Here is a 27,771-nt window from a genome sequence, read left to right on the forward strand (position 1 = left end):
GCTGGGCATTCGGACATACAGCTCCTGGAGCCGAAGTCGACCACATTTGATGGTCGCATTAATATCTTACAGATATTTATCTCATTATTTTAATTTATCTGCTGCATCGGCTTTCAGGGATGGCGACATGGCATGGTTGCAACGGAAAAGTGCCCTTGATAGCAGTTATCCATCGGCGCAGCCTGCCAGCATATCTATTTTGGTAACCTTGAATTACTTGAATTACGCAGTTACGGTGCTGCCGACATACTTCCATTTCCCGTTTCTTAGAATAGAAACCGAATGTAATCTAACCGACCTACCTAATCATGTTCCGCCGCGGTAGCTCAGTCGTTATGGTGCTCGGCTGCTGACCCGAAATACGCGGCTATGATCCCGGCCGAGGTGGTCGAATTTCGATGGAGGCGAAATTCTAGAGGCCCGTGTACTGTGCGACTTTATTGCGCGTCAAAGAACCCCAGGTGATCGAAATTTCCGGAGCCCTTCACTAAAGCGTTCCTCATAGCCTGAGTCACTTTGGGAAACCCCACAAACCGAACCAAACCTAGTCATGTTGGCCAGCAGATGACACTTGTGAAATATTAATTCGGAATGGCGCGGTGTGCTGCCACTTTTCCGAACAAACACCAAAATATAGCTTTTGTGTGGTAAATATTGTCCGGACGTCTGTGTAATGCACCCGCGCTTACAGAACAGAATGGCTGTTCGCCAAGAAGTAATTTTTACTGAATGCATTTTAGCGCAATAAAAGCGCTCACCACAGATATGCAAGCACCATTCACCTCTTGTTAACGCGCGTAACTAAGCTGTAAAGCAACGTTTATAGATAGCTGTAAAGCGCATATCACGTTACAACTTTTTTGACCGCAGCGCCCTCTGTTCCTTTCGTCATGCAGTTCCTCAGGGAGAGTGCACTGGTCGACCCACTCAACTGTTTCTCTGGCTTCAATTTCTACCAGTATGGACGACTTGTTTAGTGTGTTTGACGATGCGCCGAAATCTTCTTCAAAACTGCTTTCTTCAAGTTCCGTTAAAAAAGATGATGTTAAACAAGAAGAATCAACGTGCGAAGATGCTGGGTATGTTGCTGTTTAGTGGGTTTTTGATGTTTCTTGCGCCCGCTACCTCTCCCGGAACCAGTGACCGTTCGTCACGCTGTATTGTTCTGCGATATTTCGTATTTGAAATTAATGGAATGATTTAGAACATGTCGGAAAGGCACTGGTAACGCGAAAAAGCTTTCACCTTTCCTGTCTCAAACTCTGTTTACAGCGCCAACGATTTTGTGCAAGCGGTTATTGACGGCAAGAGGTCTTTCGACGGCGATCTCGAAGAGGAGCCCATCAGTAAGAAAAAGAAGATCTCGGACATTTGGGAAGACTTTGAGTAAGTTTTTACCAGCTGTCATTCCTCACATGTCTCGTGTTGCTAGTTCAACTTTTGGTACGTGATCTAAGCGTAACGTTTGCACGAACTTGACGTCATTTGCGTGACATTCCTCTTCGCTTTCAGTCCATCTGACTACCTTCCGCACGTTCACGTGCATACCGTGGAGGGAGTTGAAGGATGCGTTCACGAGGTGAGCTTGCTTGTATAATTAGCGCGGAGAATGCCGAATGCGACCTCAGGCGGTGGTGCGGTCTTGTCATGCCGGCTCGCCACACGATGGTCAGCTGTATTTCTAAAGGTAGTTTGATGGGTTAATGGATACTTTCCGTCCCAAGAGAACACTTCTGGCTATGAGCGCGCCTTAGTAAAGGGTTCCGGATTAATTTCGACTGCCCAGAGCTCTTTGAAGGGCATAAAAACCTTGATGCGCCAACTCTCGCAGCCGCCGCAGACGGGATCGAGTCTTCAATCACGTGCTCAGCAGCGGGTACTTCGAAAAGTTTGATGAATCCAGTGTGACAACATTCAGTTCTGTAGTCGTCCCTTGTGTCGACACATTCCACCTTGTCTTGTAGCTGACTAGTGCATTGTCTCTAATGGCATGTTAGTCCGATATTATTATTTTTTTTTTTTTTCCTTTTGTGCTGCTGGTTACTTTGCTTTGTAATTTGTTCGTACCTTAATGCTTCCTGAGGCTATACTAAGTCACCTGCACTCTATACAGTCTAGAATACACACTACCTGCCATGTTGGCTGAGTGGTTTTGGCGTTAGGCTGTGATCCCAGGGTCTCTGTTATGATCCTGGTCACGGCGGCCATATTTCTATGGAGGCAAAATACAAAAACGCCCTTGTGCTGTGCAGTATCAGTGTGCATTAATTAAAGAACCCAGGTCGTCCAATTAAATCATAGCCCCGCACTTCAGTCCCCGTAGAAGCCCATGAGTCGCTTTGGAATGTTAAACTCCACAATTGCACACAAACCTTCTAGTATGTTCTGGTAAGCAGCTGATGAGATTTAAGCTGTGGCATGAAGGGTCAGGATGGTTCTTGCGCACTAAGGGTTTGCTTACACATAAATATACATTCATTTTGTTTTTTGTGTTTAAATGGTTTTAAAGGGACACTGAGGAGAGCACTATTAATATTTTTTTATAGTAAAATCCGATAGTTCAGCATGTCATGGCTTTGTTGCCACTTGGCCGGCAGCGAAAGATGCATTTATTTCTAAGAAATTTGGATTCGAAGTTGAAAAAGTTTTTCCCGCCGCTCTGATTCAAACTTGGGATTCTCCTATGACGACACAGGACTAAGTGACGTGAAAAAGACGTGCGCATGACGTACCGCAGACTTCGTGATTTCTGGCGGCCAGCAGTGCGGCCTAGCAGCAGCCGAAAAGAAAGCTACCGCCGGCCGCACGTTGAAGGCATCTATCGGCTATTGCGGCCGTCGCTACAGTCGCTTCGATTACGGTTGCCGTGGCGTTTTGCCAGCGTTACGATGGATCTCATTCTCGAAGTCGTCAACGAAGTTCTCGCAAATAGACACCTTTAGCATACCGTGTACCTTGTTACCGCTAGCGAAATACCGGGAGCCCGCCTACCGCCGGAAAACAGGCGCTGATTGGTCCCGATGCTTCAGGAGCGCGCATAGCTGCCGGGCACGTGGCGCCATCTGGCGACGTCAAGGAGATTTGCGCATGCATTGGCTGCGCCTCAGGGATTTGTGGCTTCTCGGGTCCTAGAGTTGCTAGAACCATTGGTTCTAGCAACACTGCTTTGTCCTATGACGCCATCACGCTTGTACTTGCGAGTTTGGCCTGTGGCGGCGATACCTGTATTTTGGTTCTTGCTCTTTTCTACGTTACAAGAGCTTTGTTGTCAGTATGAGTGGCGTTTTTGTAATCAGGAGCTGGTATTCTGTCGATACAAGCCAACTTCAATTTCTCCTCAGTGTCCCTTTAAAGAGTTCTCATTTGTTATCACATTTTTAATGCTATGGTGCTGTGGAAGAGCAAATAAATGTTCATTGTTTCTTTCGCAGGTTGCACTGCCCGAAGGAATGGAATATGTGCCCCTGAAGCGTAATGCGGATGGGCCTGCAGCTCGGGAGTACCCGTTCATTCTCGACCCGTTCCAGAAAGAAGCAATCCTCTGCTTGGAGAACAACCAGAGTGTGCTCGTGTCGGCCCACACATCAGCCGGCAAGACGGTTGTGGCTGAGTGCGTGCCTCACCTTTCACGTGCTCAGAGCTTCCGACTTGGGAAAGTTTAAACGGACACTGGGGAGAAATTGAAGTTAGCCTGTACCGATAAATTACCGTAGTCCCCTTCTCTATGTGAAGTATCACTGCAACGTCGACTGGCTGCGAGCGTCATCATGTGTTAAGTGGACACAGCACAATCTCGTGTTAAAAAGACGAAGAATGTGGCAGCGTAATCTCGTACTAAGCTGACTAAACTGGATGGCGTGATGTGTGTTTCAGTGCTAAAGCATCTTGGAGACGGCTGTTGGTGTGAAAAGACGTGTTGGAGCAACTGTGTTTGCCAAAGCAACAATGACGGCTGATGCTATCGCATTCTAACAACAGAGATGTTACTCTGTCAAAACGGAGCTTTTATTGGCTAGAAGAGACCAATAAGCAAAATACATGTGTCATCATCACTGGCCGATTGAACTAGTAAACTGGGTTGTGTCGACAGTTTTTTTAGGTGCTATTCCCAGAGGCTAGGCTGCGCTGCCATTCACTTCATGCCTGGGCTCTCTGAGGCCATTTTGGTGTATATGTCATGAGTTTGAACCAAAAGGTAGAAATACTTTTAAAATGCAATTTTTTAAGCAGTAAATGCATCTTTTGCTGTCGCAGAAACATTGACAGACTGAGAAAGAGCAGTTGAATCGATTTTTACGAACAAAAATTTTACCGAATTGCCCTCGGCGACCATTTAAAGAGTAGGGGTTTGGGCTGTCCACATGGAATAGATAGAGCTGCACTGAACAGAGGAATGAACATATTTCAATCCCCTCCCCCGCCCCTCTGCATTTAAATGTTTGTCGTGTCACTGTTTGCTCTTGCAGGTATGCGGTATCACTGGCGTTTCAAGAGAAGCAGCGAGTCATCTACACAACGCCAATTAAGGCGCTCAGCAACCAAAAGTTCCGCGAGTTTTCGGATGACTTCAAGGACGTCGGTTTGATGACTGGTGATGTCACCATCAATCCAAGTGCCAGCTGCCTTATAATGACCACAGAGGTGAGTTCTGTTTTCTTTGTTCATTATTTGGTGTCTCTATTCTCTCCATGGTGGGCTACAATGGTCTACTGCGGTGTTCAAGGACTATAGACACCTAATTTTAGCTCCACCTTTTCTTTTCAAGTGATGTGTTAGACATTAGAATGCATGGACCACCACATGGTATTTGACTGTGACCGTCAAATAAACTACAATTGAATTTCTCGTCTCATGCTGTTTTGATTTCTATTTGATCAGCCAAATGATGGCTGTGATTTGTAGTTGGCTTTTGTCACATGGGGCATGGAATAAACTTAACATAAGCACTGATTAGTAACTTTAATTCAGTGTAACACTTAAAGGGGCTGCGAAACACTGCCTGGGGGAATACTGGCTATACTTCAGGTGGGTTCTTTATGTCACACAGATGCTGACTTAAAAAGAATTACAGGAATCGATGCACAGGAACGGGAGTTATTCAGTGAAGAAATTTCAAAATACAAGCAAACAAAACGCTGCCCTCAACTCGATTTTGGCGGGGCTTCCCACTCCTATTTCGCTCTCCCAATGACGGCACCTGGTGCAACCAATCAAAACAGCCAGCCAGAGCACGTCGCGGAAGTTTGTACTCCATGGTTGCCTGCTCTCTGTAGCTCGTTCTTGCTGAGGCTGGCAGCGTTGTTTCCATGCCAGAGCGCCCCTGGTGGTGTATTTTTATTTTACTTGCTTTGCAGGGCTTGTATCTAAGACAAACAAGTTGTTTTTGTTGATCTAATATAAAACGCAGACAGGTGACAAGATGTGTCTCTAATTATTCACACAATTTGCAGTATATTTACTGTTTTTCCGATCATCAAGCTCGCGCCAGGTGATGTCATATCCGCTGCTAAAAACCCGCCACTGTGTGGCGACACCATCAGAGCCATGAAGTTGTTTTTCGGAGGACATTAAAATATTCAAAAACGGAATATACGCGTTGTTACCGACGCTAATAGCACCGTTATAACTCACTGTATGCAATCAATAGGCAAAACAGTCAACTAAGATTGTGTTTCTGGGCCCCTTTAAAGCAGCCTGCTTCAAGTGCTGAAAGACAGCAAACGACGTATCGGCAGTTATTTTGCCAGTTTTCTCGATGGAACTGCACCAAGAGCACCAGCAAAATTCACTCCACCTGCAGGCTTGCGGAGCGTCGATGCAAAGCGTTGCACTGTAAGCCGCTGGACACCGTGGTGGTTTCTATGGGAGCTAGAACAGATCTGGCTGACGCACTAGCCCGGGACAGCATAACAGCGGGCTTCTACTGTATTGCTTTTTAATGTTTGGATGGTGAGTGTGTTTATGTCAGCATTGTTTTAGCTAACAGTGTTTTCACAGTGTCTTTCTTTCTTGTCTTCCAGATCTTGAGAAGTATGCTGTACAGGGGGTCAGAGATTATGCGTGAAGTAGGGTGGGTCATTTTCGACGAGATCCACTACATGCGAGACAAGGGTAAGCAAAAACTAGTATGGTCGGGTGTCATTACCCTATAGTATAATGAGTGCAGTGAAAATCTCAGTCAGAGCTTCAGTGGTACACTCTCAGACACATAAGTACATTCATGTAAAACAAACCACATGGCCTTTCTTGCGACCAACTATTTTGGCTGGCTTATGTGTGTGTGTGACATCACTTAATTCTGAATGCCCCTGCATTATGAGGATGTGTTTTAATCTGACTGCATGAAAGATGGAAGTGATATTAATTATCAAATGGTAACAGGAGTGAGATGTAGATTAGAAGTGGTGTGGTGACGATGTGTAGACTCTGAAGAGGTTACCCTGTGTGTTTACATGCCGCTTGTGCAGAGCGAGGTGTTGTTTGGGAGGAGACCATCATCCTGCTTCCGGACAATGTGCGTTACATTTTCCTCTCGGCTACCATCCCCAATGCGAAACAGTTTGCCGAGTGGATTTGCCACTTACACAAGCAGGTGAGAACTTGGGTGTGTAGTTCTGAGGTTTCAACATCGGCTTGTCTCTGTCGTGTAGGTGTTGTTGTCAGTATTCATTATTAGCGATGAGTGAAGGGAGTCCTTGTGTCTCTTAGAGTTCGGCTTTCTTCACTCACTGAATCCCATATCTCTTGAGCGATTTTGCTGAAATTTTATTCTTTATTCTTTCTTTATTCAATTTTTACCCCGCTTAGCCCAAAGGCGCTACGGCAGGGGTGTTACAATGATGAAAAAAACACATACAAACACATATGATGAAAAAAACATACAGCACTTTTGCTGACCTGAAAGGTGATTCCATTCACTGATGGAATGTACAAAAAATTTCGGCTATGTTGTAGAAATTTCGGCTATATCATAGTTTATGAACTTTTACCTGTTTGCTGTAACGAGGCTTGGCTGTATTTAGCCACTTCACAGATGCAAAGTGCAAGATTGCTATAGAAATCTTTTTTACCGTTTTGGCATTGACTGTATCATTACGTAAGGGTTTTTTTGTCAACATGTAAAGCATCTCGCTCTGTTTTTGTCATGTCAAGAGCGATAACGTAAGTCAGATCTCTGATTTGGGCTGAAATAATTGTGCTAGCTATAACTTTTATCATACCGAGCTACATCAACTGTGCTGAAATTCTTGCCATATAGCAGTTGAACGCACTCTTTAATGTACAGAATCCAGCTTGTGGGGATAGTGCGGGAAAGCCTAGTTTCTCAGTTGTCAGTATGTTGATGTGTGTGTTGCAAAGCGCAGTTCTGTAGTGTGGACTCTTCTAGTTTTGTCACATTGCTCTTCTTTCTGCATTTCACGCGCAGCCATGCAACGTGGTGTACACAGAGTATCGTCCAGTGCCCCTGCAGCACTACATCTTTCCGGCTGGTGCCAGTGGTCTGTACCTGGTCGTGGACGAGACCGTAAGTTGCTCTTTCTTTCCTTGCAGTATTTTAAGCATGAAATGCTTTTAGCTCCCGTTGTCGGCATTGTGGTGACGTCACGCCGAGACCGAGAGCCATCATCCGGGCCCTGAAATCCACTCATCCGGGCACTGAAATCCACTCATCCGGGCACTGAATTCCACTCATCCGAGCACTGAATTCCACTCATCCGGGCTCTGAAACGAGAACATCCGGGCACCGTACGAGACTTAACGAGATTCAACGAGACTCTCTAAGCCCTCCTACGGGACCGGCATACAAGCGCCGGTTGCTCTCCAAACGAGTCACAAAAAATAACTGCTGCCAGTGTCTTCTCAATGTTCATCAAGATATCAGTCGAGCTGTGCATTTGATAATGCACGGAATTATAATTTCCGATTTCTAATAACGCGTGGAAAAAGCACATACATGCCACAATACACTTCGTTGTCATACGTGATCTGTTAGGGGCTTTGAGAGAAGGCCGCTTAGAGAAAGAGGGCGAGAAGTGCTTTCGGCTGAAAACTTTTGCTCCCTCCCCAAGAATGGCGCTGCGGTCCCACACTCACGCATGTAAAAGATCGGCCGCTTGGCGTTCAAGCCCTTTCCCCCTCTGGCAGGCAGATGTATACACGCTCGCGGAGTATTCGAACACGCTGCATACGCATTCTTGTCAGGCCTGCGTCTCGTCGTGTCGGCGTACGCTTCTGCATCGTCCTGGATTTCAGTGCCGCCACCGTCACAGCTGCTTAAGCCGAGCAATGGAGCCTGTGTTAGGCCCGTAAACATTTCATGCTTACTCTACTCTCGGTTACGGGAGAGGCGCAATTTTTTCTGTGGTTTGAACTCTGTTGGCTTGCCCCTAGTGTTGGTTTTACCCTTCTGACAATTTTTAACATCGTCATCTCTCCTTGCAGGGCAACTTCAAGGAGGAAAAGTTTAATGAAGCGATGGCTGTCCTCCAGAACGCAGGAGACGCTGCCAAGGGAGACTCGGCGCTCAAGGGGCGCAAGGGGGGATTCAAAGGTGCCCACATCTCTTCATTGGCTTATTTTAAAATTATTTGTTTAGCGCTCGGCTGCTGGCCCGAAAGACGCGGGTGCGATCCCAGCCGCGGCGGCCGAATTTCGATGAAGGCAAAATTCTAGAGGACCGGGTACTGTGCGATGTCAGTGCACGTTAAAGAGCCCCAGGTGGTCGAAATTTCCGGAGCCCTCCACTACGGCGTCTCTCATAGCCTGAGTCGCTTTGGGACGTTAAAACTCCAATAAACCAAACCAAATTATTTGTTTATTATTCCTGTAGGGTCCTTACTCGGTTAAAAAAATGATAAATTTGAAGAATTGAGGCTGTACACTCATTCCACTCGCAGGCAGTCTTAAAGAGAAACAGTTGAAATGATGTGGTATGGGCACTTTCTGGGTAAAGTGTGTCTGGGAAGTTGTGGTGGGAAATGCGGTTTCCGGGAAATAACATTTCCAGTTGCACTATTTACTGATTTTATTTATTTTTACCTGGAGACTTCAAGAGTGTCAGGAGGCATGACTGATTGCAACAGCCTGTCTGACTTAGGGAACAACTAGAAAATTGAGTGCATTTCATTATGACAAACTGCTTCAAGAGTGCACTTTGCAGGCTGGGAAGTGTGTAAAAGAATGATGCCTAGAATTGACAGATACTCAGATGAAATGAACTGCATTAGCAGAATGCTTTCTTAAGATGATGGTTTTCTATCTGATACTTTTCCCTTTTGCTGCATTCCATTACCTGAAAGTTGCGCAAATTAATTTTGCTTTACTTTGGCTGGATTTCATGGCTTGCTAATAATATTTCATGCTTAACATTTAATGTATGAACATATTTTACCTTTCTTGGCGCTCCGTGTTGGATCAGCTGATGGCGCACGCTCGCTGACGTGATCCGCTGACTTGTGCTTGCTTTCGGCACCACTTTCTCATCCTCTGCACTGGCCACTTGCTCAGGGGTGTCACTGCACTCGCCTCTCTACCACTGCCAATGTAGACTTCCCCTCGCTTCTCATTGGGGGTTGGGATGGTTCTTGTACTCGCCTCGCTGCAGGTGCAGGAGGCTTCACTTGGTGGCCACACAGAGACACACGCCGGTGTTTTCGCCTATTCGCTTGTATACTGCTTATGCAGTAAAAGATCTCAGAATATAACAACGAAGTACTAAACTTGGCCTTGGTGAAAGTTACCTTCTGGGAATCATTCGCACTGTCGTCTAAAGTGACATTCACACATGTGATGAATTTCCTCTCGAATCAAGAGCGACTGTTCACACGTCATGCCTTTGAGCGGCCTCGCGGCAATGGAGCTTCTGGTTTTGCTTCGGCGGCGAAGATCAGGGTTGTTTGCTTGGCTGGCACAAACAGACCCTCCCCCTGCAGCCTCTTTTTTTTACAGGTGCATTTTTTTCTCGTCTGGCTGCCTGTGTTCTGTGGGGCGCCAGTGTTTTAGCCAATGGTTCATATGGTAGCAATAATGTCCTGTTCGGCTCCTAGCTGCTTGTGTGAATGCAGCGCGGGGGAGCGAGTTCTTCCAGGAGGCCACACACACCACATCTCTCCGCACCGGCGTCCCTCGTTTGACTACCTCTTCAGCATCACAAGCTCACCGCCCAGCTAAATTGTCAGCATGTTGTTTTGTTTGTCTCTTTTTGCATGCGCACCCACGTTTTCAGACCTCTGTGAGAGTTTTTTGTGTTTTTTTTTAAATTGTCCTGTGTAGGCAACTGCTTTGTTATAATTTCGGTCATAACTTTCGCTATCTTGTCCTGTCTGCAGGAGAGTCCAACTGCTACAAGATTGTCAAGATGATTATGGAGCGAGACTACGCCCCTGTCATCGTCTTCAGCTTCAGCAAGAAGGAGTGTGAGGCGTATGCGACCCAAGTTGCCAAGCTGGACTTGACAACTGGTGAGTTTTTGCCATTCCTTTTTATTCTTCTTCTGTTTGAGTCTGTTTCTTTCTTTCTTTTTACCTCTTTTTGCAGTGTTGGCAACATTGTGGTCAGTCGTTATAGGAGTTGAAAATAAATTAAGTTCAGGACACCACTTTGGAAACGGAAAGGATAAGAGTAAGCTTGAGAGAGAGAAAAAATGTGCCTTACAAACACTAGTTAACAATATGGTAGCAGAAATCAAGAAGTAAAATCAACCTTGCTGGGATGTGTAATGCAGCTAAAAGTGCAACTGATGGTCTGTTAGGGCAACGGGGTGGAATCCAAATGAAGGAAACCATAACCTGAGCTACTTAAGGGGGGACATGGGTCTTAGAGCATTTTTTTTTATTTACAGACCAAATGCTATGAAACTGCACATACTTGTTCAGTTTTTTCTGCTGATTTCAAATATGCAATTTGTTTATTTCTAGGCCAATTCGTTCCTGAGATATTAATATATATCATGCCATTGTCTGCTCAAAGAATAGAAAAAAAATGGGCCACCACAAATTTAATTTTAATATGTGGGTAGATACTACAGTGTGTCAAGAAGGCAACGCTGGAAGCAGTTTTCAGTTTTTTGTCCGTGTGGACAAATGGGCTTAATAGCTAGTTTCATGTGTGTCGTGTTTTCTGGCACTGTATGTCTGGTTAACTCACTTGAAAACTAACTATTATGCCCATTTGTCCACACGGACAAAAAACTGAAAACTGCTTCCAGCGTCGCATTCCTCACACATTGTAGTATCTACCCACAGATTAAAATTAAATTTCTGGTGGCTCATTTTTTTTCTATTGTTCGAGCAGACGGTGGCATGATATTATTAATATCTCAGGAACTAATTGGCCTAGAAATAAAAACAATTCATATTTGAAATCAGCAGAAAAAACTGAATAAGTTTGTGCAGTTTCATTGCATTTGGTGAGTAAATAAAAAATTATCTAAGACCCATGTCCCCCCTTAAATTGAAATGGAGAGAGGAGATAAGGAAGTTTGTTTTGGTAGAGGACCATTTGTTTTGGACCATTTGTTTTGGTAGAGGCATGGGAGAGGGATAATTGGAGATAATTAGGAGAAGCCTTTGTTTTGCAGAGGACTTAGATCATCTGATGACATTGGTGGTGATTTTTATTAATGCATTAAACTTGGAGGCAGTAAAATAAAGGCAAAACAGTAGCATGTCTGGTGCTTGTTTCAAACAGATTTTGGTGTACGGAGTGCTGAAAAAAAAAGTATAAAACTACCTCCGCGTCAAGCTGCTGATTGCAGTGTGCTGTGCCTTGCCTCTTTTAACAGCTCATGAGAAGCATCTCGTGCAGGAAGTTTTCCAAAATGCTATGGACTCTTTGTCCGAGGAGGACCAGAAGCTGCCTCAGGTGGGTGGGGCATGTTTCATGGACACCAGATTTTTTTGTGTTATGCTACTGTATTTCATCTGACCTACCCATTCAGCCAACCAGCAACGTTCATTGAGCGTACGATAGGCCAGTTGCTACTTGGGGCATTAATAAGATCATAAAAGGTTCTCGGACTTTACGTCTTTGTGGCATGCACTCCAAAATGGTTTTATGCCGTGAATGTCGACCCACGCTAGACAGCAGTCGGGAAGAAGAGATTCTCGACAACATTAAACAAACTGAACAAGGGTTGGAGCGGAAGCCTCAGTCTGGTAGCCAGTTTGATCCCGTTAATATCCTGGTAATGTAACCTGTACATAAGTAGGGCTTGACCTAGATGACTAGTCTGCCTGTCAGAACTGTGAACTGCGGTTCTCCCTTGACCATTGTTCATTTTGTTTTGTGGTACCATTAATGTTGTGAGAATGCTAATGCTGAACATTGGGCATGTGCAGTGGAAATTCCGGTTTGATTCTGCTGACATCCTGGACATAAGAAAACTTATTGTGCTTTGTAGTCAATACTCGATGCTCGCTTTGCTATAATGAGCTGCAGGTTGATATGTTTCGCCGAGCTAGTAGCGTGTCCCACCAGGCATCGGATCCAGGATCACCGCCGCATTGCCGAAGGAGGAAGGAAACGTGGGCCGGAGACGGGGAGTAGGGGAAGTGAAGGAAAAAACTGTATTTACATGGTTACATGATTAATTACATTATTTACATAGAGCGGGATTGAGAATGGCTCTCAGTGGAAGGGTAACGTCTTCGTCAACGGTAGTCGACTGGAGCTAGCAGGCTTCTCTCGGCCACACTCACGGCCGAGTTAAATATCGTTCGGTTTCCCCAGATCCGTGGCTGGGGAATAATGTTCAGAGAGCACTGTCCAATCGGATGGACCGAAGGGGACGTTCTTGTTACCACCCACGGCTGGGCAGGTGCGGGCTTTTCCACTCTCTCGCAGCTGGGTCGATGAGAGGGGGAGATGCTGACTCATCCAGCCCTGCGGGAAAGGAATCTCGCAAAGTCTTCCAGCAGGTGAATGAACTTGCTTCCCCGCCGATTGCCCAGAACGCGAGTCGGGGACACAGAATTCTTCAATTATCCGCCAGCGTGACCGGCGCCGGCACGTCGCCTCCCCTGTGGTCGCTCGGACAATACCTCCGGCGCGTCCCCGGCTTTCGCCGCTATAATGGTCATCTCTGCTGTGGTCGCTCGGACAATACCTCCGGCGCGTCCCCGGCCTTCGCCGCTATAGTGGTCACCTCCGCTCCAGGAATTTCGCTGGGGTTACTGCTGACAATGGCCCTCGACATTCCTGTTACACTAATCCGCTGAGGCTCGGAGGGGCATTCCAAGCATCCCACTTCCCATGGTCGTCGCGAGGTTGTTGGCCTTGTTGATTGTTCACGGTAGCTGCTTGATCGGGCCCACGTGGTCCGAAGTACGGTTACAACAAGGTGTAAATTTTTCCTGCAATGTGACAGCAGCCTTTCGGTTTAGTTGAGTACAAGGTTTTGTACAGTGGAATTTTATTAACTGGAATGTTATTCAAACTGACGCTTTGTTTCCACAAACAGCGCATGTTTGAAAAGGTTCCCTCTATTTTAACTCCGCAAGATACTACAAAGAAATTGCTCCCTTTCTAGTTGAACTGTCGCATCAACTGTGCTTTCCACACATCCAGCGGATATCCAGATTTGTCGCGCTTACAGTGCACAGACATGCTGCAGATCATCGAAAGCTTGTCTGGAGTGTCTAGCATGGTAGTACGCCTAGGATCATGAGAAGCATTCGAATCATGCAGGCTCTAGATGTAATGGCTGACGATGGCTTTGGCTGCGCAGTATAGTTGTACTTTATTACTTTTTTGCATACTACCGTATGAACACGTGTAAGGGCAGCACCTGTGTATGGCCCACACCCTGTCTTCCCAAAATAAATATTAAAAAAAAATCCGTGTAAGGGCCGTACTCGAACTTTCCATGACCGACATGGAAATAGCCTTCTAAACGCACACCCCTTGGCCGCTTTGATGGTGCGCTTGATTGCCGAGACCACGCGTGCGCACAGGAGACTCCAGATACCGCCCACGGATGGCGCCTGAGGCCACGGTTCATCATCATCGTCGTCAACTTTTTCCTCCACCGCGAGCTTCCGCTATCCATATCAGCATCAGTATCGCTAGCTCCATCTTTTCGTGGCCGTCAAAGGCAACGGAGTTGTGATAGCGTGTTAGTTCACCGTAGTTCTGGCTTTCTTGTGCTGCCGCCGAGCGCTGCAATTTTAGCACAATGGGCAAGCACCTTAATAGCTAGCCACACGGCTGAATGTTTGCTCTAGAACACAGCAAGCATGCGGCGGGCAGGACATTCGACGTGACCAAGAAGTGCGTCCAACGATGGCGCAACCAAAAGGATGCATTGAGGAACACAAGCTGCAAAAAGCGTGCTTTCGGAGGCAAGCCATGCAAGTTTCCCGAATTCGAAGAACAGCTGCTCTGTTATGTGATGGAAGTACGGAACAACGGCTACGCGTTGACAACGGACATGCTGCGCGACTTCTTGTAGGATGAGCGTGCACCAGAGCACAGCACCAGCTCCGAGTCGGAAGGCTCCGCGAGTGACGACTAAAAGCAGAATAAATGCCGCACATTCCCTGATTGGTGTTTTTACTTAAAAAAAAAAACTTCGCACATCGCATGCATGGGCTGCACCTCGAAAATCGTCTCTCGAATCTGCAAAAAAAATTGTGGCCTTTACGTGCGTTTATACGGTAACTATTCTCTGGCCGCACACTTAGTAATGTAGCAAACTAGTTAAAGCCCTTTACACTGTTGCTCATTACATTCCTTTTCCAGGTTGAACAAGTGCTGCCGCTTTTAAGGAGAGGCATTGCCGTGCATCACTCTGGCCTGCTGCCCATCTTGAAGGAGACCATTGAGATTCTCTTTGCGGAGGGGCTCGTCAAGGTATGTGGCACATTCAGGTGGTTGTGAGTGAAGCCCTGAAATGTACTCTTGCAGCCCCTTTCTAGAGTCATGGGAAGAGCTGCTGAGATGCGCTGATATACGCGTGGGCCAGGTCTGGGGAACGCAGCTTAAAAAGCAGAAACGCTGCCACAGTCAGCCGCCTCGGTGGCTTCCTCGCATTACTTAGGTGCGAAAGAGCAAAGCATCCCTAAGCTCACGAGGAATAAATTTTGGTTACTTTTGTCATCGCCGTCGACATACTGGATGCATTACAAACTTCTTTTCTCACTTAAGGCAGCGCAAACGCGGACTAAATACTGCGAGCACTTGGATCTGTTCAGGTCTTGTGCCAAGAAACGTTAATCAACCCTTTTATGAAGTGAAGTTGTCACTAAATGTTTTTGTACCTTATTCGACATTTACATTTTTCAAAATTAGTTAGTTTGGATCATACATTTTCCCAGGTAAATTTTTTCTTCACAACTTTTTTTATAAACCCGTCAATAAGGTTTTACTACTATTGCTCTTCAAATGCCTGAGACCGCAGAAGATGCCGTATTCACACAAGGCTTTCATTTCCACCCCTTACGTTATATTCACGGCCACATTTTGTGCAAATACGGTACTTCCACAAGACTTAGATGAGGAAATAGAAAACACGATTGACGTAGAATCTGATAACTGAAAATAAATCATTCATATACACATAATGGGGTGACAGAAGTAGAAAGAAACATATTTTTATTATGCTAGCACTCAAGCCCACATTGAAAGAAAAAGCCATTTGTCTCTCTGGTCCTCCGGTGTAACAGGTGCTTGCCACCTGCTTTTTTGCTCACAACGTTGCTGCCGCTGACACCGGGTTTTCTGCAGAACGGGCGCCGTGACTGATATGCATGCGTATATAAAGATGTAATGAACATTGTGTCTCCTCTGCTGTGCTTCATTCATGCCATGAAAAAACTGCATACAGAATACACTTGATTTACCACTTTAGTACCATAGCAGTATCACGAATAACAAAGTGCAGCCACAATAAGCAATGCAAAACAAAAATAGACAATGCAAAACAATGGCTGCGCAGTGCTAGGGCTCCTAATTCGCATTTGGCCTACTGTAAAAACCGGAATATACGTCGACCCCCCAACTAACCAATTCTAAAAATGAAAAAATCTTTTTCAACGGCAAAACTCCCGAATGACACCCTGACCTTGAAACAAATGCGACTCAGCCGGCTGCACCATGGTGACAGTATTTATTTTCATTTAGGTGCTGCTCGTATGTACCGTACTTACTCGCATAATAGGCGCACTCGCATAATAGGCGCACCCCTAGTTTGGTCACGAAAAATCTGATTTTTTTATTTCCGCGCATAATAGGCGCACCCTGAACTTGGCACTGTGACCAATACTGTATTTACACGATTGCAAGCCGACGCCTCACCGCCCCCTGCCCCCCAGTCTTTATTTTGACAAAGCTGATGATGCTGATGGCGATATAGATAGCGAAAGCTCGCGGCGGAGAAAACGTTGATGATGATGATAAGCTTGGCCTCGAGCGCTCTCCGTGGGCGGCGTGTAGAAGCTCCTGTTCAGGTGTGTGGCCTCCGCGATCAAGCGCCCGTTGCGCGCAGCCGGAGCTGATCGCGGAGGCCTCGGCGCGTGCATTTCGAAGGCTATTCCCGCGTGGGTCGTGGAAAGTTTCAGTGCGGCCCCTACACGGATTTTTTTACAATATTTTCTTCGGGAAAACGGGGTGCGGCCCGTACACGAGTGCGTTTATGCGGTATGTTCAATTTTGCGAGTCGAAAAATTCCCGGAAAGTTTACCCCGCGTAATAGGCGCACCCCCAACTTTGAGCCGCATTTTCTGGAAAAAAAGTGCGCCTATTATGCGAGTAAATACGGTACACCTGGCCAATTCTTTAACAGTATCGCGCGACCATCGACCCGCGTGCTTGTCAGCGCCTTATTAACGGCGCTGAGCGGTGAAACAAGCAAGATGCGCACATGTGTGTACATGCGCTTACTCTCGCTTCTTTCGCCGCTCCGCGATAAGGTGCTGACAAAGACGCGAGGCAATGGTCGCGCGATACTGTTAAAGAATTGGCCGGGTGTACAGTACAGAGAAGGGCACGAAGTGCACAAGCGTTACTCCGAGTCATCAAAGTCATCCGAACTCGAGTCTGATGACAATTGCTTCTCGCTGCCCACGTCCCATAGAGCATCATCCTCTGTGCCATCTAGCGCATTGCTTATGCTGCATTTTCTAAAAGACTTGCGCACTATCTCTGCGGGGAGAATTTTCACGCCAACACCCAGCCACAAACCAAAATAACTTTGTGACAACAGAAACGCACATTGACGGTGCCACAACGTCGCCATACCGCGCTGCTGCTGATGGCGATGGTGATGGAAGCTGTTGACTTCAGCCGCCCATTGTTGCAAGACTTCCGTAGTTTTTCCGCCAATGACCGGTATATAAGATGGGGGTTCCATGGTTTTTTGAAAAAAAGTTCGAACTATATTTTGGTTTTTATGGTAGCTTTGCAAATCGACTGTTACTTTTTGTCCCTTTCCTAAAGTAATGCTACATATTTTAGTATGTAAGCAAATTACCAGCAGCATCTTTAGAACCATGCCATCGCTAATAGTTGATACAGTAAAGACAATGTTTTAATATGTTTGCTGGTCTGACCACCTTTAAAGCAGAGTGATTCTACTGTATGTGATGCGGAGCCATGAAGTGGCAGAGGCTATGATGGCTTTCTGGTGTGAGCTTCATGCATTCTCTTGTATGTTATAAATAATTTTTTAGACTTCTTTTCTGAAACTGTACACCCATGTGTGAGTGAATTGCGACCACTTGTTTCAAAGCGCATTCTCATCCTTTAATCTTGTGCAGGCGCTGTTTGCCACAGAGACATTCGCCATGGGACTCAACATGCCTGCCCGCACTGTCCTCTTCACAAATGCAAGAAAGTTTGACGGCAAGGATTTCCGATGGGTGAGGAAGATTCTGTATCGATGTACCATTTGCTTCGAAGTGGGCGCCCACTTGTTGCCTGGATGTGAACTGTGAACCCCCTTTATTTTTTTTAATTAACTCGTCCAGGTAACTTCCGGAGAATACATCCAAATGAGTGGCCGTGCCGGGCGGCGTGGTTTGGACGACCGTGGAATCGTCGTTCTCATGGTTGACGAGAAAATGAGTCCAGCCGCTGGCAAGGACATCGTCAAGGTGAGAGTGTGTTCGGAGTTTTTCAGTGCCCTTTATCCAATTAGCTGCGATCTCTTTACATAGCACCAGGCAGCACTTCGATACCCTCTGGAAACACTCCATGCCTGCACCTGCATCTGCTTACTGTATGAACTGGAATTTAGCTTATTTTCCCTATACGCCTGCTACACTGTAATAGCAACAGGTGTTGAGAAGTGCTGCTTCTAAGACCAACCTGTGACTTTTGTGCAGTTGATGTTGTTTTCGTTAAGCCTATCACACACCTCTTGGAGGGGATGTTCACAAGTTGCGAAAGTTGCGAATTCTGTTTTGTTGCCGAGATGGCTGATGCGCCTTGCCTTATCTGGTCGGCAGGGCTTGCCCGATCCAATCAACAGTGCCTTCCACCTGACGTACAACATGGTGCTGAACCTGATGCGGGTGGAAGAGGTGAACCCGGAGTACATCCTGGAGCGGTCGTTCTTCCAGTTCCAGAACAACGCCATGATGCCGACTCTCTACGAGAGTGAGTTTAGAATGCCTTGAACAATGCGGGTAGATATGCCCGTGATGGACACCCAACTGGTTTTGATCAGTTAGTCTGAAATCGCATGCTAGGCCCGTCTTGGTTTCAGTTCAGGCTGTATGTGCAAATATGCAGGGAAAAGGAGCCAGCCTTCAAGCAGGATGTGTATTGTAGTAAGTCATCTGGAGAAAATGGCCAGCAACATTGCATTTCTAATGTTGTCTGTCTGATGCAGAGAGTTTTCCGTGTAACGTTAACTAAGTTATAACTAAGGTCGTTATAAACGATAAAATGTTGTTGACAGTGTTGTTCTTGAAGCTCGAGAGCATGCAGTATCTTTCTTTTACTTTGTAGTAACCCAGCTTTAAATTATGAAATCAGCCACCCTTGCAACCAGTGGAATTCCGAAATTTCATTTTAGCAAATTGTGGCATATACAGAGAAAGCTCTCGAAGGTCAATTTTTGTAATGGTAGACTTATTGCACAACTGTTTTCAAGTTATTCACAGAAAGTGCTTGAAATCTGAAATTTTTGTTGTGGGAACGCTTGTTCTGGACAATCTGCATGTGGCACTGGTTCCGGAGTAGCTGTTGGCATGACGCATTCGAGCCTGGGCTACTGGAGTCACCGCCAGGACACGCAAATGTTTGCAGCCTTTCTTGTCCTCCTGGGCTTTGAATGCATTTCTATCACAGCCTGCAATGCAGGCACGCATAACAAAGCGGACTTTTCAAAAACTATAATAAGTATCCGCAGTTTCTTCCCAAGCTTTGTAATTTTCTGACTCAGTTTCCGTGCATTTACGATGGGTTCTCTTACAGATACTTCAGCTGCAGTAAAACCTCGTAAACCTCGTAAATAACCCCCCCCCCCCCCCCCCCCCCCCCGCCCCACCGCAGTGGCTCAGTGGTTACGGCGCTTGGCTGCTGACCCGAAAGACGTGGGTTCGATCTCCGCTGCGGTGGCCGAATTTCTATGGAGGCGAAATTCTAGAGGCCCATGTAGTGTGCTATGTCAGTGCACATTAAAGAACCCCAGGCGGTTGAAATTTCCAGAGCCCTTCACTACGGCGTCCCTCATAGCCTGAGTTGCTTTGGGACATTAAACCCCAGTAAACCAAACCAAACCAGTCCGAATGTCCGAATTAAGGGCGTTGAATTAATAAGGTTTTACTCTATGTGTATTTATCCCTTGCACTGCAAAAACTAACTGCTATTGCGTACAGTTAAAACGACAAGTTTTGAAGAAGGTATAAGTGTTTCCGAGGCTCCTCACTGCAGTGTGTTTCATTGCAGAGTTGCGAAAGCTGGAGGCCCAGCTGGAGTCCTTCCAGATCCCCAACGAGCTGGAGGTGGCCTCGTACTACAAGGTGCGCCAACAGCTGGCTTCGCTCGCGCGGGAACTGCAGGCCTTCCTCACCAAGCCCCAGTACTGTGTGCCCTACCTGCAGCCGGGGCGCATGGTCCACGTGAGTGCCTCCCCATCATCCCTTCGCCTCCTTCCTCGCTCCCCTTGTGTCATTCGCTGGCTGGCCACATTTTGAACCTGACGGGGCACAGTTTCTCAGAGCAGGGCATGGGCTCCAAGGGGGTGGAATGCAAAAGTCTCTTGCCTAGTGGTTTGAGCCTCTACTATGCAGAAAAATGTGGGGTGTGAATTCCAGTGCTGCCAGGTAACCACTGGTTTTCCAATGGGTACACTCTTTGCTCTGGCCTGGTGATCATCTCTTCTGAAGTGGAATGCTTGGGAAAAACAGGTAGCCATGGCACTCTTTGGCTAAGCTGCCATTTTCCTTTGGAGTCGGCTCTTGATAATTGGAACTCAGAGTGGACTGGAAATTTGTTCCATTTAGAGGGGGCCATTTTAACACATTCACTCCTGGTGGAACCTAAGTGCCATTTCGAATAAACCAGCTGTTCAAATTGAAAAGAGTTAACTGTAATATCAATCATTATCATCGTAATAGGGGATATTCAGAATTCCGCAAGTGCGCTTTCCCGCATAACAATGTTGCCCGAGACAAGATGGCTGACCATGCATTTCCAGCTGAAACAAAGCAAGGAGGACTATTTTTTTGTTTGATTCTCCCAAAATGCATTTCTTACATTCTATTCACACCATTAGTGCCTGTCCTGTAGTCCATGTAGTTTTCTTATAGAGAAGTCGGCCATCTTGTTTGGGGCAACATAGTTATGTGGGAAAGCACACTTGCGGAATTTTAAATATCTCCTATTGAGCCTCTCTCCTTGAATCACAACAGGCTATGTTTCAGCTCAAGACCACTTTCCTAAAGGTTTGCCTGAAGTGGTGTTAACATTGGTGGGATATGGGACTAGTGCTACATTCAAAGGCAGCCTAGTCTTGCACCTTTTGATCAGCAAAGGTCGAGTTGCATATTAGTGAACACTGCCCGCAGAAAAGTATGGCCTCTGCTTGTAGCATCAGGTGGTAACAGTTTTCAGTACCTTTGGCTGCTACTAGTACCTTTGGGTGGTGAGTGAAAAATCAAGCTAACATTGAAAAGTCAAATTGAAATAACTCTACTAATCATGCTTTTACAGCGATGGCTGTTAAAGGAATGTTTCCCGGTTCTGTGGCGTTGTTGGCGTAACGCGGAGGACAAAGAAGGAGCAAAATTGAGTGATACCGGTCACTGTGTTGTAGATCCCTCTGTGTGCAACTAGTGATTGTGCCAAACATGCCATGTTGCTTAGCAAAGGGTGCATTCACCACCGCAGCCAGCTATTGCTGAATGTTTTGTTACACTGGCGTGGTAGCTGTTGACAAGCTTCTTGCGTTCATTCTTGTTGCTACATTTCTTTGCAGATTCACAATGGGGAAGAGGACTTTGGGTGGGGCGTCGTCATTAGCTACTCAAAGAAGAAAGTGGTCGCCGCACGGGTTAGTTCTCATTTTTTCTCTCTCTCTTTCTCTGTACTTACTCAGTGGACTCAAAAAAAAAAAACAGAACTTGTGTCATAGGTCACAATAAGTCTAACGACCTACCTGTTGAGCCACCCATTCAGTGAAATATTTCCAACTTGCTCATGATTAGCATGAGCACAGTAACGCATGATTAGTGTAAGATTGCAGCGCTTGATCATACAACTAAGTAAGATCAGTAAGTATTGATGAAAGTAACGTTTGTACAAGAGAAGAGGAAGGTGCTTGTACTACATTGTGTTGCCACATAGGCAAGAGTTTATGTTTGTGTGTTGCCTGCAGTTGCTGGGTAAGTATGGCTGCATGGCTTATTTTCTGGGTCATTCGAACTGTATGACTTAGACGGTCATGCCTCATGGGAGTGTATTTAGAACATAGCCCGTTAATTCTAACGTGAATGTGTTTCGCCTCCGGTAATTTGAACTATGCTTCACCGCACCTGGGCGGCTTGGGTATGCGGTAAACCAAACACTGCTTGCCTGCGAGGCCAGGTAAACAGGGGGAGAAGGAGCTTTCTTTATTGAGAAACCCTATGATTGCTTGTAGCCACTAATCTCATAGGCTTCAGTAGCTTGCTGTGTTCGCTTTTGCTGTTGAGTGATGGATGATGCGAGCAGTGATGGTGTACAGTAAATCAGACGCATCGCAGAATATCCAGGAGCATTCCAAATATGAAACCGTGTAGTCGAGCACGTAACTGCGATGTGTGTAAAACGACTGAATTTAAGCTTTCTCTGACGTTTTCTGCGTGTCTTGCCTTTTGCATTATGTTCCATGCAATTAGTTGCAACCCTAGCGGTCAATGTACGCAGTGTGCCACAGTGTAGTGATGTAAAAATGCCGTCCGTCTGCGGTTAATTAATACCAAGCTAAAACGCTTCAAGGGGAGATTGTAACCATGCGTGGAGTCGGCGTCGGTGTGTTATTGAAACAGGTTATCGCCAAAAAGCACGCTTATTGGTTTGGCAGTTTGTGACTTGGGGTAGGAAGGCTGCAAAAATCGGGCTGTGTACATGCAGCCATCATGGCAACTTTCGCTTTTCGACCTAAACGGTCTCACAACCTCCTCGAGTCATAAGCATGAATTTGTGAGTCGCGGAGGTTGCGTTATCATTTTGTTCAATTACGCATGACATAGCCTTTCTGTTTAGTACTTCGTTTTTTGTTACATTTGGTTTGGTTTATGGGGTTTGATGTCCCAAAGCAACTCAAGGCTATGAGGAATGCCGTAGTGGAGGGCTTCGGATAATTTCGACCGCCTGGGGTTCTTTAGCGTGCACCGACATGGCACAGCCACGGGCCTCTGGCAATTTGCCTCCATCAAAATGCGACTGCCACGGCCAGGATCGATGAAATTGGTAAAGCTAAATGGCTGCTGGTGCTCATTGCTGACACACTGAGTGGTGATATATGTGAAGATATAAAAGTGAATTATCGTTTGGTGTTCTCATGTGCATTTGCTTAGGGAGAGTCTGGCCTGAAGGAGCCCATGGTGATCGTTGAGGTACTTCTCAATGTCTCCAAGGAGAGTGCGCAGACCAAGCTCACATCCAAGATTACGCCACCCAAGCCAGGGGAGAAAGGGGAAATGCAGGTTTGTCTGCACTCTCCATTACACTTTGTCTCATCTGAACTGTGGAAGCTGCGAGACAAAACATAGTTTTATGCATAAACTCCGCTTGTGTTCTGGATACATTGATTTTAGTGAAGCCTAGCATTGTCGACACACTTCAGAGCATTTGTTACATTCAGAGCTTTGTTACATTGTTAAAAGTGTGCTTGTAATAACTTCTGTAGTTATGCAAACATTTTAGTTGCATACGCTGACTATTTTTTTCTTACTCCTTTCACTGATATCCCAGGTAATTCCTGTGCCCATTGACAACATCAGCAAGATGAGCACGGTTCGCCTCTTCTACAACCAGGACCTCAAGTCTTCGGACAACAGAGCCGCCGTTCTCAAGTCAGTTAGGGTACGTTCTCAGATTGAAGTTTGACTGGGGTAGTGGAGGGAGTTGTGCTTTTCCTCACTGAACTGCGTTCTTACCTTGAGTTGTAGTATGGCAGGGTATGAACAGGAGTGATCATGGCAAGGTCATTGTGATGAAATGGCGTCGAAATCGAAAGCATTGAAACAGTCGACTGGCGTCACCTTTAGACCGCGCCTCCTCACGCTGGAAGCCTGATGGCGATAGTGCTTAGCAGTAACGAGACCAGAACTGTGAATTTGGGCTGAAAATTCTTTGGATCCGTATATAATACGAGGCAGAAATTTGGCATGCTAAAATATGGAAAAGAAAGAAACCTTTGATTAGATGCGGGATTCTGCAGTGCTTTTATTTCGCCCTTTCTTTTATACTGTGAACAAGGCATCCTTATACAGGATGGGGTTTAGTTTGGAGTAATTGCCCGTTTGAGAGTGCAGTGAAGAGCTCTTTACGATCTTGTGGCAAGAGATCAGAGCGTTCATGGCGCACTTCATTGAACTGATTGTTTCGCTTATTGAATTTGTTGCAGGAAGTGGAAGAGAGGTTTCCTAAGGGAGTACCGTTAGTCGACCCCTTTGAAGACCTCAACATCAAAGACGTCAACATGAGGGAAGTTGTCAAGGTGAGCAATGCTGCCAGTGTGTTAAGAGTGGGGGTCTGCAAATGTAGATATATACCTTTCTAAGGTACTAAGGGGGGACATGGGTCTTAGAAAATTTTTTTTATTTACAGACCAAATGCAATGAAACTGCACAGACTTATTCAGTTTCTCCTTCTGATTTCAAATATGCAATTTGTTTATTTCTAGGCCAATTAGTTCCTTAGATATTATATATATCATGCCATTGTCTGCTGAAACAATAGAAAGGAAATGGGCCACCAGAAATTTAATTTTAATGTGTGGGTAGATACTACAATGTGTGAGGAATGCAACGCTGGAAGCAGTTTTCAGTTTTTTGTCCGTGTGGACAAATGGGCTTAGTAGTTAGTTTCATGTGTGTCATGTTTTCTGGCACTGTATGTCTGGTCAACTCACTTGAGAACTAACTATTAAGCCCATTTGTCCACATGGACAAAAAACTGAAAACTGCTTCCAGCGTTGCATTCCTCACACATTGTAGTATCTACCCACACATTAAAATTAAATTTCTGGTGGCCCATTTCTTTTCTATTGCTTCAGCAGACAATGGCATGATATATATTAATATCTCAGGAACTAATTGGTCTAGAACTAAACAAATTGCATATTTGAAATCAGAAGGAGAAACTGAATAAGTCTGTGCAGTTTCATTGCATTTGGTCTGTAAATAAAAAAAAAATGCTCTAAGACCCATGTCCCCCCTTAAAGCAAAGGGTACATTTGCATGAATTCTGGAGAAATTTGATTTACATGCCCATGTACTGTGCAGTGTCAGTGCATGTTAAAGACCTCCGAATGGTCGAAATTTCTGGAGCCCTTCACTATGGCATCCTTCATAGCATGAGTTGCTTTGATACGTTACACCCCATAAAACCATAAAACCGAACCTTTCTAGGCAGAAGCTTTTTCAGTTGATGTTATGAGAAGTGTCCATGCTGTCAGTGATTCTCAATCAGTGGACCTCACTGATCATGCACCATTGATAGCAGTGCTTGCCACCTCTGGCATAGACAGACCTTTATATGAGGATGGAAATATGTGTGTGGATTCATTGGAGCTTGAAGTCCACTGTGCAATGATGTTGCCCTTGTCCCAAGAGCAGGGAGACATCCATATTTGTCACACTAAGTTTACATGATTTTTGGTACTCGGCACACAGAGAGCACACAGTCTGTGCATAGAGGATAAAAAGGCATGACCTGCTGTACTTTCGTATCAAAGCTTTGTCTACTATTGTCATTGACGAAAAGAAAATGTGGAAAGTTAACTTGTCTTGAGGCAGTAGTGAGACAGCTGAGGCAATATTTGGAGTGGAACAGGGGTGGTATTCTGCCGGTGTCGCCTTTTGCGACATGTCGCATATGGGCGGGGCCTACAAAAGTGCTTACAGTTGCTCGAAGAAACGGAAAAAGCCGCCGGCACTTTCGTCTGCGGTGCATTCATTCACTCCGAGAAGCGACAATTTACCACTGCTGATTCACTAGCAGCAGTAATTTCGTATCTTTTATAGCAAGAATATTTGCCATCACATGACGTCTAATGTTCAAAAAAACATTTGCAAATTTAATATAAACTCGCTTTACTTCATTTAAGTCTATAAAACACCGCGAAAAAGCTCCAAATCTATTTTCCTTTCGTTCCGGACGGCTGTGCTAGGTTTCGGCTGCGTTTCGGGCAGTTGCAGACGGTAGCAGTGTAGCTGGAGGTCCCATTAGGCTTGCGCGCTCCAGAATCGAGAGTGTATCTAAAAAACTAGGCTGAATTGCAGCTTAAACTTTATCGTCGAAGCAAGGTAAGTCATAGCAAAAAGCAACAACACCAGTAGTTGCCGGTAAACATTCCGACCGGAATCGCAAGGACTGCTGAATTGGCTGAAGCGGGCGGGTCTCGCTTGGAAGGACGCCGCCATGTTTTCACGCTAAGGGCGCAAAAGCCCTTGTGGACAGGTGGACAGGTGGACAGAATTGCCTGTAAAGATTTATCATAGTGCTTCAACATTGAGAGGAGAGGGTAAAGATCCAGAGTTCCAGTTTACTCTTGAAATGAATGCACCCAGTTATTTTAGTTAAGAAGATATAATTTTTCTAGCATATATTACCTTGCATAATGAATGTACCGTTCACGGTTTTGCAAATTTTTTTTAGAGAAAAAATGAAGTGAATTCGTATTGCATGCCTTAGATTATCTGCCATGTTTGCCTGACTTTTCATTCTTGGGTCCTTTTTAGAAAATCGAGGCCTTCGAGAATCGGATGTATTCCCATCCACTGCATTCAAGACCCGATCTTCCGAAGCTGTATGAAGAATACGAGAAGAAGATGAAGGTGATGTGATGAAGATACTTTTGAGCATGCATCTTCTAGGCTGATAGCAGCCGAACTTGTTTATTATGCTGTGTTGTTGTCGCATGAATTTGAAAATTGCGTTTAAAGAGACTGTTTAAAATGATCAAGCATTTGCAGTTGGATGCTTTCTAAACTGGTTAATAGATTCTGTGTTCCACATGTTGTTGGTAGCTGTTCTCTGTGTTTGTGTAACTGTTTCGAGCTGTTACGAATTCACTATGTCTTGAACTAGGCCTTTGACTTTCGATGCTTGAAATGTGGAACAAAGATGAAGTTTTGTTGTTTCTTGAGCTCATTGTGGATGTGTATTCTGGACTGCTGAACTCACAGGTGGCACAGGAGATTAGGGACGTAAAGAACGAACTGAAGAAGGCCAAGGCACTGCTACAGATGGATGAGCTGAAGTGCCGCAAGAGAGTCCTTCGGCGGCTTGGCTACTCCACGGCCGCCGACGTCATGGAGATCAAGGGCAAGGTTGCCTGTGAAGTCAGCAGGTGGGTTTGCACGTTCGGTAGGGTTGAGCGTTTCCTGCAGCCTGTGCAGATTTAATTTTCATGTCTCTGTCTTGCTTTTTTCTAAAATTAGGGCTTCAAAACTGGGGAGGGGAGGTGAACACATCCTAAAAAAACTCTACAAAGGTCTTAACGCACCATGTACAGTCAAGCCCACTTATAACAATATTCAAGTGCCATGGAAATACCATTGTTATAACCAATAATTGTTATAACAGGGTTGTGCTGAAAAAAAATAAAAGATGACAAACTTCAGAGCATGTATTGACAGGAAGGACCCAGAGGGGTTTGATTGTTCTAATGCCTGTAAAAGCTCGTTAATTTGAACTTCAGGAAACTGGAACAATGTTCACTGATGACCAAAGCACCGCCATCACTACACCACCAGTGGGAGCTTCGTGCACCTCCACGTCACAGGAATCAGGCTAGCTTTCCGGAAGTGATTCTTACGGGAAATTCAAGAAGCATGCAGAACTAAGGGTGCGGTGACAGCTGACAAGAGAAAAACCGCGCTGGCTGCATGCATGCGCGCTGCACTGACTGATTAGGGGTACGCATGGCGTGCGTAGCCAATGCAGCAATGCAGCAGCTCTCCTGACGCGATGACGCCTGCCTCTTTTGCTTTCGTGGCGTTGCTGCGCCAGCTTAGTCCATTGGTTGGCCCCACACATGTACGCTTTTGTGTTGTAAGCATGGTTTTGCTGGTGTGGTTGTAGTATTTCTTTTCTTTTTCTGTAATGGTTGACACT

The 27,771-nt window shown here is 45.7% G+C and overlaps 1 protein-coding gene across 1 annotated transcript in view; it reads left to right on the forward strand.

Moving 5' to 3' along the window:
- The first annotated feature begins 879 nt into the window (after positions 1-879).
- The window catches only part of LOC149365682 (exosome RNA helicase MTR4-like), a 32,118-nt gene continuing 5,226 nt past the window's right edge, over positions 880-27,771 (forward strand). Inside the window, exons 1-22 of the mRNA XM_089545265.1 lie at positions 880-1,079; positions 1,273-1,386; positions 1,513-1,579; positions 3,432-3,610; positions 4,467-4,641; positions 6,021-6,111; positions 6,468-6,592; positions 7,427-7,525; positions 8,443-8,551; positions 10,329-10,460; positions 11,783-11,862; positions 14,740-14,850; positions 17,754-17,855; positions 17,964-18,089; positions 18,444-18,594; positions 19,891-20,063; positions 21,422-21,496; positions 23,004-23,132; positions 23,401-23,511; positions 24,056-24,148; positions 26,394-26,489; positions 26,841-27,004. Coding sequence (XP_089401391.1) covers positions 961-1,079; positions 1,273-1,386; positions 1,513-1,579; positions 3,432-3,610; positions 4,467-4,641; positions 6,021-6,111; positions 6,468-6,592; positions 7,427-7,525; positions 8,443-8,551; positions 10,329-10,460; positions 11,783-11,862; positions 14,740-14,850; positions 17,754-17,855; positions 17,964-18,089; positions 18,444-18,594; positions 19,891-20,063; positions 21,422-21,496; positions 23,004-23,132; positions 23,401-23,511; positions 24,056-24,148; positions 26,394-26,489; positions 26,841-27,004 — 2,621 coding nt within the window. The 5' untranslated portion in view covers positions 880-960. The remainder of the gene's footprint in view (positions 1,080-1,272; positions 1,387-1,512; positions 1,580-3,431; positions 3,611-4,466; positions 4,642-6,020; positions 6,112-6,467; positions 6,593-7,426; positions 7,526-8,442; positions 8,552-10,328; positions 10,461-11,782; positions 11,863-14,739; positions 14,851-17,753; positions 17,856-17,963; positions 18,090-18,443; positions 18,595-19,890; positions 20,064-21,421; positions 21,497-23,003; positions 23,133-23,400; positions 23,512-24,055; positions 24,149-26,393; positions 26,490-26,840; positions 27,005-27,771) is intronic.

The sequence above is a fragment of the Amblyomma mixtum genome, chromosome 1 (genome assembly GCF_055824585.1).
Source record: "Amblyomma mixtum isolate Tamu chromosome 1, ASM5582458v1, whole genome shotgun sequence".
Lineage (NCBI taxonomy): Eukaryota > Metazoa > Arthropoda > Arachnida > Ixodida > Ixodidae > Amblyomma > Amblyomma mixtum.